At 39.2% G+C, this 10,988-nt stretch overlaps 1 protein-coding gene across 9 annotated transcripts in view; it reads right to left on the bottom strand.

Moving 5' to 3' along the window:
* Positions 1 to 2,148: 2,148 nt before the first annotated feature.
* Positions 2,149 to 10,988, bottom strand: part of sulf2b (sulfatase 2b) — a 292,990-nt gene continuing 284,150 nt past the window's right edge. For 8 of the 9 annotated variants that reach the window (XM_060937992.1, XM_060937995.1, XM_060937993.1 and 5 more), the window contains 5 exons: positions 10,282 to 10,344; positions 9,998 to 10,167; positions 9,768 to 9,910; positions 9,473 to 9,596; positions 2,149 to 3,421 (listed from right to left, as the gene is read on the bottom strand). In XM_060937992.1, coding sequence (XP_060793975.1) covers positions 2,769 to 3,421; positions 9,473 to 9,596; positions 9,768 to 9,910; positions 9,998 to 10,167; positions 10,282 to 10,344 — 1,153 coding nt within the window. In that variant the 3' untranslated portion in view covers positions 2,149 to 2,768. Of the gene's footprint in view, positions 3,422 to 8,689; positions 8,724 to 9,472; positions 9,597 to 9,767; positions 9,911 to 9,997; positions 10,168 to 10,281; positions 10,345 to 10,988 lie in introns of all 9 variants that reach the window. The other variant, XM_060937999.1, reaches the window with a different exon arrangement.

Genomic DNA, 10,988 nt, shown 5'->3' with positions numbered 1-10,988 from the left:
TTGTGTGTCATATAAAATATACTTTAACATTTACAGCATAATAATTTGCAAACATACATTCAAATACATACTGCCATTTTTTTTATAGTTGCTCAGACTTTAGTAGCACCATGTATAGCACAAATACCTAAGAAGAATTCAGTTAACAGGAAATTCACACATGATCATCACACCAAACCTTCATCATCATGTCTTTAAAAAAGCACATTTGTGTCAGTAAATAATATGAATTATTATTTTTTTAAATCTCATTAATGGGACACAGTATCATGTCTGAAATACATCTTGTTGCACCCAGTTTACGGAGAGGCAGGTTTATACTCAAGTGGCTCATCAGTAATATTTCCTGTGTTTTATTTATTTATTTATTTATTTATTACTGATAAGCCACATGCCTGAGACTGTTGTGACTCAAAGCACTGGTAGCAAGAATTTAACAAAAGTGTGAAGAGACCTTTAGTGGTGTATGCCACGTTTTCTCATAGACGGGCCCAAAAAGGGATGGCCCAAAGAACCTAAAAATAAGAGCGTCATTAGAGAGAAGAAAAATACCATTATCGGTATAAGTGAAAATATATGATGTGCTTTAATTTACACCCCCCTATATACCCTGTCCAAATTAGACATTTGTTTAACAGACTTTTTTCTTGCAAAAACGGAAAAAAAAACTGTTGAGTTGAGGAGAGCAGGAATAAAAGCAGTGTGAACTGCTCATGAAAACCTGCACTCTCGCCTTAATTCTTTGTACAGAAGTTGTTACAGGTGCTAATGTGTTAACCCTCTTGTTCTGTTCTGTGATTTGCAATCATTATCTTACTAACTCATATGTTCATTTAAAAAAAAAAAAAAAAAAAAAAAAAAAAAAATATATATATATATATATATATATATATATATATATATATATATATATATATATATATATACAACGTATTATATTTTTCTCGTTATATTCTTTTCTCCTTTTTTTCCTCTACGTCCATTCTATCTCTCTGGGTTGTTGTTTTTTTTTTTTTTACCAACACCTCTTATGGATTTATTGCAACAGAACTGTAAGCTTTATTTGAATATATCTTATATAATTTGCAGCTTTAGTAACAATATTTATGGGAATAAACACCATTTCAGTTCTGTGTGCACATACTGTATGTGATGGGTTGGAGGATATCACATATGAACATGAAGTAACTTTTTCAATTTAAATTTTTTTTAAATGTAATTAAAAAAAAAAACTCTTCAGGTGAAAAAGACCTGAACATGGCCTTTGTAACATACAGTACCAGTCAAAAGTTTGTGCACCCCTACTCATTCATAGGTTCTTCTGAATTGTGATTATTTTCTACATTGTAGAACAATACTGAAGACATCAAAACTATGAAATAACGTGGAACATTTACGGAATTATGTGGTAAATAAAAAAGTCAAACAAGAGTGCTCTGAGAGCACAATATCTCATGTAATATATATATATATATATATATATATATATATATATATATATATATATATATAGACACACACACACACACACACAATTGCAATATGCATATTACTGTCCTATGACAAAGCCTTTTGCCAAGTTTTGTGAAATTCCTCCAAAAATTGTGAGAGGAGTTGATTTCAGAAGGTGAGAACCCTTTCCGGGACGGATGGACAGACAGACGGACGGACTTCGCCACGACATATAACCCCCTTCGGCCCTTTCAGCCAGCGGGGGATAAAAACAAAATATGGGTCATATTTTAGATTCTTCAAAGTAGCCAGCGTTTACCTTGATGACACTTTGCACACTATTGGCATTATCTTAACCAGCTTCATGGGGTAGTCACCTGGAATGCTTTTCAATTAACAGGTGTTCCTCGACAAAAGTTAATTAGTGCAATTTCTTGCCTTCTTAACGTGTCTGAGATCAAACAGTAAATAGTAAATAATAACAATACAATAAATATCCCTATTCCTCAACTGTAATAATCCATATTATGTCAAGAACCACCAACTAAGTAAAGAGAAACGACATCCATCATTACTTTAAGACATAACGTCTCTCTTAATGAATAAAAATAGAGAAAAACCTATGAATGAGAAAGTGTGTCCAGACTTTTGACTGATACTGAAAATGATTTTCAACTGGGACGAGCACAGACAACATTGTATTGTAACATCATTTTTATCTGCAGAAATTTAAAATAGGTCATTTCAACTGTAATGGAACAGAACATAAGGGTTAAACAAGCATCTTACTGGCATGGCCTCAAGGTCAGCCAGGATGTCGAACAGGCTTGTTGGACATTGAGGCAGTTATGGAAAGAGACTGGGGAATGTGCCACATGGTCTGAAGCTGTGCAGGGCAGACGTACACACAGCCATCAGCACTTACAAAACTCAACAGAATACATGTACACTTATCCACAATACAAACACGTCAACATTCTTTCACTTATAATTTTCTCATCACTCCCACAACCTCACCTATCAAATCTTCCATGAAGAAATGCGCACTCTTTGAAGCCTAGTTGATCTCTGGGATATTAGTTATGTAGCATGATAGACAGACTTAAACGAGGGACAGATGGAATGGAAAGAAACAGAGCCTGGAGGCTGTGGCTGATGCGGAAGACTGATGTGGACCGAAGAGGCAGAACGAGAGAACGAGAGGTAGGAGAGAAAGAGGTTGGTTGTAGGCTGGAGGTAAACTTCTGTACACTTCTGTTGAAGGTTAAGAGTCTTCTCTGAGGAACGAGGTAACGACAGTAGGCCCATACAGAAAGTCAGACGGAGACCTGGAAATAGCTGCAGTCACAGTGGGCGGTGCCGAATCTTTGTCGACCTGTCCGTTTCTTAATAAAAACCTCTTCCTCGTCATCTTCATCACTGTCCTCTTCCTCCTCCTCCTTCTCCTCCTCCTCCCCCTCTCTCTTCTCCTCTTCTGTTCGTCCACTCCACAAAAGCTTATTCACCTTTTCCTCTGAAGTGTCCCTTTCCTCGTGTGGGCCGGAGGAGAGCAAACGTCTGGATGGAGAAGAAGAAAAAGAAGAAGTGGGAGGAGCCGAGGAAGAGGGGTGTGGCTTCGTTCTCAATCCTAAAGCTTGTTTCAGAAGTTCTGTCCCTGCCTCCCTCAGCAACAAAGCAGGAGTGGCCAGAGTGGTCAGGTAGACGACTGAAGCTGACCCACTGGCAGAGGACACAAGGGCACAGTCTCTTCCTCTGGCCCCTCCCATCAGGTCTTGTTGGCAAAGCCGGTTATGGTTGCTAAGAAACGTGTACGTGTGGTCCACGGAGCGGCTGAAGTGGGCCCAGTCCTCCAGGCTCAAGGTGAAGTTGAGGTCGAGATCATAGACGTGCTCATCGAGTGTGTACAAGGGTTGAAACTGGCTCTTATCTGCCTCGTCCTTATCCTTCCCATCCTTCCCAAATCTGCCCTCTATGTAGGCAAATCACACACACACACACACACACACACACACACACACACACACACACACACACACACACACACACATTTGCTGTTTGATATTAAAAACAGAAAAGTTCTCAGTATAAAAAGGCGACATGTAAATAATAGTGACATGCCTTAAATGGAATGGATTGATGTTCACAGTCTGAATATGGAGCAAATTAAGCAAAACAGTGATGAGAGAAATAACCAGGCACATGATCAGAGAGAGGAATAAAGGCGTATATGTGCTCCAGGCAGTCCCCTACAGAACCAGAGAGGTGTAATAAGTGATTTGTTGATGAGTTGAGAAATGAAGGAGGTGCATCTACCCTCTAATGGCCCAAAAAACAAAACAGCAGTCCACGTATGAAAAAAAAAAACCTCCATGCAGACAGACAAAGCAAGAAACCTTCTCTGAAACAAGCAGATAGGAAAGCAAGTCAAACAAAACTTAGGTCAAATAAGAGGAAAGGGAAAAGATGATTTCGATTGGGCGGTGGTTTAGTGGTCTCATATCCCAAAGGAAGGTGAAGAAGCAGAACAGTCCAAACTCACAGCAATTTGGAGGCAGACTTCCTCATTTTGGGCCATTTGCGACGCTGAAATTGCCTAATGCCACAAGCAATGATAAAACAGTGTTACTCTGCCACCCAAATTCAAGCAGGTGACTAAGGAGAGCCAGTCAGAAGGCTTGCAAGCTTTAACATGTACATCTCAGCAGCCAGAGTAAACATGCAAGAAGATGAGAGAGAGAGAGAGAGAGAGAGAGAGAGAGAGAGAGAGAGAGAGAGAGAGAGAGAGAGAGCAGTGTAACGTCCTATGTGGAATTAAAATAAAGGAGAAGACCATTTAATCACCAAAAATGTACCAACTACACATAAAAGAAAAGCTGAGAATGTTCTGTCCAGTGGAAGACTGAACAGACACTCGCTGTTTCACGACAAACCATTAATAATGAACAGTGCTGATCAAAACCAACTGCAATCAAATTCAATTGAACTAAAACTTAATTAAAGCACCTTAATTCAATTAAATGAAATTAAATGTTGTAAATAATAATAATAATAATAATAATAATAATAATACAACCCCACTTCCAAAAAAGTTGGGACGCTGTGTAAACTGTAAATAAAAACAGAATGCGATAATTTGCAAATCATGGAAACCCCATATTTCATTGAAAATAGTACAAAGACAACATATCAAATGTTGAAACTGAGAAATTTTATTGCTTAAAAAAAAAATGCTTATTTTGAATTTGATGCCAGCAACACGTTTCAAAAAAGTTGAGACAGGGGCATGTTTATCACTGTGTTGCATCACCTTTACTTTTAACAACACTCTGTAAACATCTGGGAACTGAGGAGACCAGTTGCTGTAGTTTTGAAAGAGAAATCTCATCTCATCTCATTATCTGTAGCCACTTTATCCTTCTACAGGGTCACAGGCAAGCTGGAGCCTATCCCAGCTGACTACGGGCGAAAGGCGGGGTACACCCTGGACAAGTCGCCAGGTCATCACAGGGCCGACACATAGACACAGACAACCATTCACACTCACATTCACACCTACGGTCAATTTAGAGTCACCAGTTAACCTAACCTGCATGTCTTTGGACTGTGGGGGAAACCGGAGCACCCAGAGGAAACCCACGCGGACACGGGGAGAACATGCAAACTCCGCACAGAAAGGCCCTCGCCGGCCACGGGGATCGAACCCAGAACCTTCTTGCTGTGAGGCGACAGTGCTAACCACTACACCACCATGCCACCCTGAAAGAGAAATGTTGCCCCATTCTTGCCTGATATACAATTTCATTTGCTCAACAGTTTGGGGTCTCCTTTGTCGCATTTTGCGCTTCATAATGCACTAAATGTTTTCAATGGGAGACAGGTCTGGACTACAGGCGGGCCAGTTTAGCAGCCAGACTCTTTTACTATGGAGTCATGCAGTTTTAATATGTGCAGAAAGCAGTTTGGCATTGTCCTGCTGAAAGAAGGAAGGCCTTCCCTGAAAATGATTTTGTTTGGATGGCAGCATATTGCTCTGAAACGTGTATATATCATTCAGCATTAATGATGCCTTCCAAGATGTGCAAGCTACCCATGTCATGTGCACTAATGCACCCTCATACCATCACAGGTGCTGGCTTTTGAACAGTACACTGATGATAAGCCGGATGGTCCCTCTCCTCTTTAGCCTGGAGGATGTGGTGTTCATTATTTCTGAAAAGAATTTCTACTTTTGATTTGTCAGACCTCGGGACAATTTTCCACTTCGCCTCAGTCCATCGTAAAAGAGCTCGGGCCCAGAGAAGGTGACAGTGTTTCTGGATATTGTTTATTTCTGGTTTTAACTTCCATTTGTGGCTGCAGTAATGAACTGTTTTCACAGATGATGGTTTTCTGTAGTGTTCCTGAGCCCATACGGTGATTTCCACTACAGACACGTGTCTGCTTTTAATGCAGTGTCGCCTGAGGGCCTGAAGCTCACAGGCATCCAATGTCAGTTTTCAGCCTTGTCTCTTGCATACAGGGATTTCTCCGGATTCTCTTAATCTTTTAATGATATTATGTACCATAGCTGATGTGATCTTCAAATTCTTTTCAATTTTACATTGAGGAACGTTATTCTTAAATTGTTGTACTGTTTGCCCATGCAGTATTTCACAGAGCAGTGAACCCCTTCCCGTCTTTACTTCTGAGAGACTCCGCCTCTCTGGGATGCTCTTTTTATACCCAATCATGTTACTGACCTGTTACCAATTAACCATTTTTTTTTGTTTTTTTAGCATTGAACAACTTTTCCAGTCTTTTGTTGCCCCATCCCAACTTTTCTGAAACGTGTTGCTGACTTCCAATTCAAAATGAGCATATATTTTTCAAAAAACAATAAAATTTCTCAGTTTCAACATTTGATATGTTGTCTTTGTACTATTTTCAATGAAATATGGGGTTTCCATGATTTGCAAATTATTGCATTCTGTTTTTATTTATGGTTTACACAGCATCCCAACTTTTTTGGAATTGGGGCTATAATAATAATAATAATAATAATAATAATAATAATAATAATAATAATAATAATCTTTCATAATACAACCCCGATTCCAAAAAAGTTGGGACAAAGTACAAATTGTAAATAAAAACGGAATGCAATGATGTGGAAGTTTCAAAATTCCGTATTTTATTCAGAATAGAACATAGATGACATATCAAATGTTTAAACTGAGAAAACGTATCATTTAAAGAGGAAAATTAGGTGATTTTAAATTTCATGACAACAACACATCTCAAAAAAGTTGGGACAGGGCCATGTTTACCACTGTGAGACATCCCCTTTTCTCTTTACAACAGTCTGTAAATGTCTGGGGACTGAGGAGACAAGTTGCTCAAGTTTAGGGATAGGAATGTTAACCCATTCTTGTCTAATGTAGGATTCTAGTTGCTCAACTGTCTTAGGTCTTTTTTGTCGTATCTTCCGTTTTATGATGCGCCAAATGTTTTCTATGGGTGAAAGATCTGGACTGCAGGCTGGCCAGTTCAGTACCCGGACCCTTCTTCTACGCAGCCATGATGCTGTAATTGATGCAGTATGTGGTTTGGCATTGTCATGTTGGAAAATGCAAGGTCTTCCCTGAAAGAGACGTCGTCTGGATGGGAGCATATGTTGCTCTAGAACCTGGATATACCTTTCAGCATTGATGGTGTCTTTCCAGATGTGTAAGCTGCCCATGCCACACGCACTAATGCAACCCCATACCATCAGAGATGCAGGCTTCTGAACTGAGCGCTGATAACAACTTGGGTCGTCCTTCTCCTCTTTAGTCCGAATGACACGGCATCCCTGATTTCCATAAAGAACTTCAAATTTTGATTCGTCTGACCACAGAACAGTTTTCCACTTTGCCACAGTCCATTTTAAATGAGCCTTGGCCCAGAGAAGACGTCTGCGCTTTTGGATCATGTTTAGATACGGCTTCTTCTTTGAACTATAGAGTTTTAGCTGGCAACGGCGGATGGCACGGTGAATTGTGTTCACAGATAATGTTCTCTGGAAATATTCCTGAGCCCATTTTGTGATTTCCAATACAGAAGCATGCCTGTATGTGATGCAGTGCCGTCTAAGGGCCCGAAGATCACGGGCACCCAGTATGGTTTTCCAGTCTTGACCCTTACGCACAGAGATTCTTCCAGATTCTCTGAATCTTTTGATGATATTATGCACCGTAGATGATGATATGTTCAAACTCTTTGCAATTTTACACTGTCGAACTCCTTTCTGATATTGCTCCACTATTTGTCGGCGCAGAATTAGGGGGATTGGTGATCCTCTTCCCATCTTTACTTCTGAGAGCCGCTGCCACTCCAAGATGCTCTTTTTATACCCAGTCATGTTAATGACCTATTGCCAATTGACCTAATGAGTTGCAATTCGGTCGTCCAGCTGTTCCTTTTTTTTACCTTTAACTTTTCCAGCCTCTTATTGCCCCTGTCCCAACTTTTTTGAGATGTGTTGCTGTCATGAAATTTCAAATGAGCCAATATTTGGCATGAAATTTCAAAATGTCTCACTTTCGACATTTGATATGTTATGTTCTATTGTGAATACAATATCAGTTTTTGAGATTTGTAAATTATTGCATTCAGTTTTTATTTACAATTTGTACTTTGTCCCAACTTTTTTGGAATCGGGGTTGTAATTGTACAAATTAAACTTTCATTATGCATTGTTTTTTATTCATTTCATAATTTCCTTTTCATTCGTCCATCAAGTCGTCTCTTCAGGAACCACTTTGTCCTGGCCAGGGCTGTGGTGGTGAATCTGGATCCTATCCCAAGAATACTGGGCGTGAATTGGGAATACACCAATGGCATGGGACACCAGTCCATCTCAGGGCACCAAGCACACACACACACACACACACACTCATTCACAACTCGGGACAATGTCATGTAGCCATTCTGCTTACTGGTGTGTTTTAGACCATTAGGAGGAAACCAAGAAACCACCCAGAGAAAACCCACAAATTAAATTAAACAAAATTCAAAAAGTCTTCTCCTTTATTTTACTATCAGCACATATCTAACACATGTAACCTGTTTTTAAACTGTAAAGGTGTGTTGCATTCATCAATGCAAGCAAACTGTTGGCTAACAAATGCTGTTTATAGCAGACGCTCAGTCTGAGTCATACCAGTCTGTTAGTGTCATACTACTCTACTGAAGTCATGAATTCGTTTAACGAAGATACCTGTATTCATCATAGCTGCTTCTCTCTTTGCCTCCTGAAGAAGAGACAATATCATTAGTTAGAGAGAGTGAAGACATAAAGTTACAGTGACGTACACACTCCTTTATAAAATAATGAGCTGTCTGGCCTATTTACATGCTTCTTATTATATTCAGTTTGTATGTGACACTACCACAGCTTATATTAGTTGCTGCTTGGAGAAATACTTACTGAGTTTTAAGCTTAGATTATAATTATTTGTTTCAATATTTTGCATGATATCAACTTTCAGATCAACATAACATTTCTGAAACTGGTTTCTGCTGTGTTCAATAGGCAATGAGGAAAGAAAAAAGATGTAGCAAGGTAATACGCCTGACTGATTTTTCTTTTTTTTTTTAAATGAAGAATCTGATGGATTTTAATTAACATCATTTAATACTACAACAATCAACAGTTATAAAGAAACACACAAGATTAGGGTCGTCGTTGCAGGATGCTAACAATAGGCACCTGACTGCAGCAGCAGCAGAGCAGCTCAGATATTTAATATGAGAAGGTCTGTTTGCATGAAAACAGAGAACAGAAAGCAAGGCAGGGCCAGGGACATGTGAGGATGAGGATGACGGAGACGTGGGAACACTACTCTCAGCACCATCCGTAGCCATGGCACAGAGGTATGGAGGACGAGCGTTGTGTGTAATTTGAGAGCAAATATTCCAGCAAATACTCCAGCTTTGTGTGGGTGTAGTCAGGTACCTGCATGAGTGTGTATGCATGCATTAGCATGTGTGTGGAACTCACCCAGGTCCATATTGCGTATGCGGGGGTTACACTGTTTGTGGCCCTTGCAGCCTCGCAGCTCCATGAGCTGAACGTGCATTTGGTTCAGAACGTGTCGATCCAGTGTGTTTACAGCATTGATCAACTATATACACACAAACACAACACACTATTGCTTATTTGGACAAACTGAACCTCCTGTGTTCACTGCAGAGACTATTTTCATTTAATGAGTTATGATCAACTACTGTGTATTAGAGTTAAGGAACAATTTTACGCTTCCACCTTCCTTTTGATATCGAGCCAAAATTCTGACCTGGTATGGATCTGTGTTAAGGTCAAAGTATTCCAGGAAGCCTGTAGCAAACTCGCAGAACAGGAAGTTGTGTGTCTCATTGATAGTCCTCATGCACCAGTATGTGTTGTTGTTGGCACTGGTGCAGGCGCAGAAAGGTCCCACTGTAAGCAAAGTATGGTGAGATGCAAAAGCAGACAGGAATTAAAGAAGTGTGTGTGTGTGTGGGTGTGGGCACGCTCATGTCATACAGGACCAGTAGGGGGCAGTGTGCCAGTGCTGGTTATCATGCGTGAAGCAGGTGAGGCCTGGCATGCTGCATGTGTCATTGTTACGCAGGCGCTTCAACATCTTCCTGAGCTTCTTCCTGCGCTTCTGCTCCATCGCTAGCCACGCCCTCTTATCCTTCTCCTGTGCTTTCCTGCAGAGAGACAATGTTAAATCCACTGATACTCTCCATAAAAACTGTATGACACACACACACACACACACACACACACACACACACACACACACACACACACACTTTTTTCACCTGAATGGATGCATGCTGTCCGATTTATATTTTCTCAGCTTACTCTTGAACTTGGATTTGTAGCTGAAACACATAAGAGAATTATTATTATTATTATTATTATTATTATTATTATTATTATTACTACCCTAAAATTATATTATATGTAATATGAGGTTTGAATAAGGTTTATATATATGAGTGATTCCACGCTTATGGGTACTGAAATGGGGACATGAACTTATTTTTAAAAATTCACCTAAAACCATTTCTTTTTTTACCATCAGGTCACAAAACATGTAATCTTTAATGAATGATATGTTAAAAGATAACTTTAATTTTCTGAGATGTAATAAAAACATATTTATATGCCAAAGTCAGAACGTAACAGAAGTGTTGTGGACATATATATTCTCAATTTTAACAATGTAGAATTACTTTTTGAAACATAGGAAGGTGATGTTTTAGCAAATATAATTAATAAACATGTGTAGTAGAATAAACATACACATTCTTTCAATAAGATTAACATGGTATATAGCTAGATTGTAATTAATTTGTAACAGACGCGAGATGGACAATCGTAACAGAAGTAATGTAACAGACATCATTTTGGAACTCATAGGCTTGACTTTGGCATATAAATATGTTTTTATTACATCTCAGAAATTAAAGTTATCTTTTAACACATCATTCATTAAAGATTACATGTTTTGTGACCTGATGGT

This window comes from Neoarius graeffei, chromosome 13 (genome assembly GCF_027579695.1).
Source record: "Neoarius graeffei isolate fNeoGra1 chromosome 13, fNeoGra1.pri, whole genome shotgun sequence".
Taxonomy (NCBI): Eukaryota; Metazoa; Chordata; class Actinopteri; order Siluriformes; family Ariidae; genus Neoarius; species Neoarius graeffei.
The sequence above is the reverse complement of the archived record's forward strand: the minus strand, read 5'-3'. Positions and strand labels throughout refer to the sequence as shown.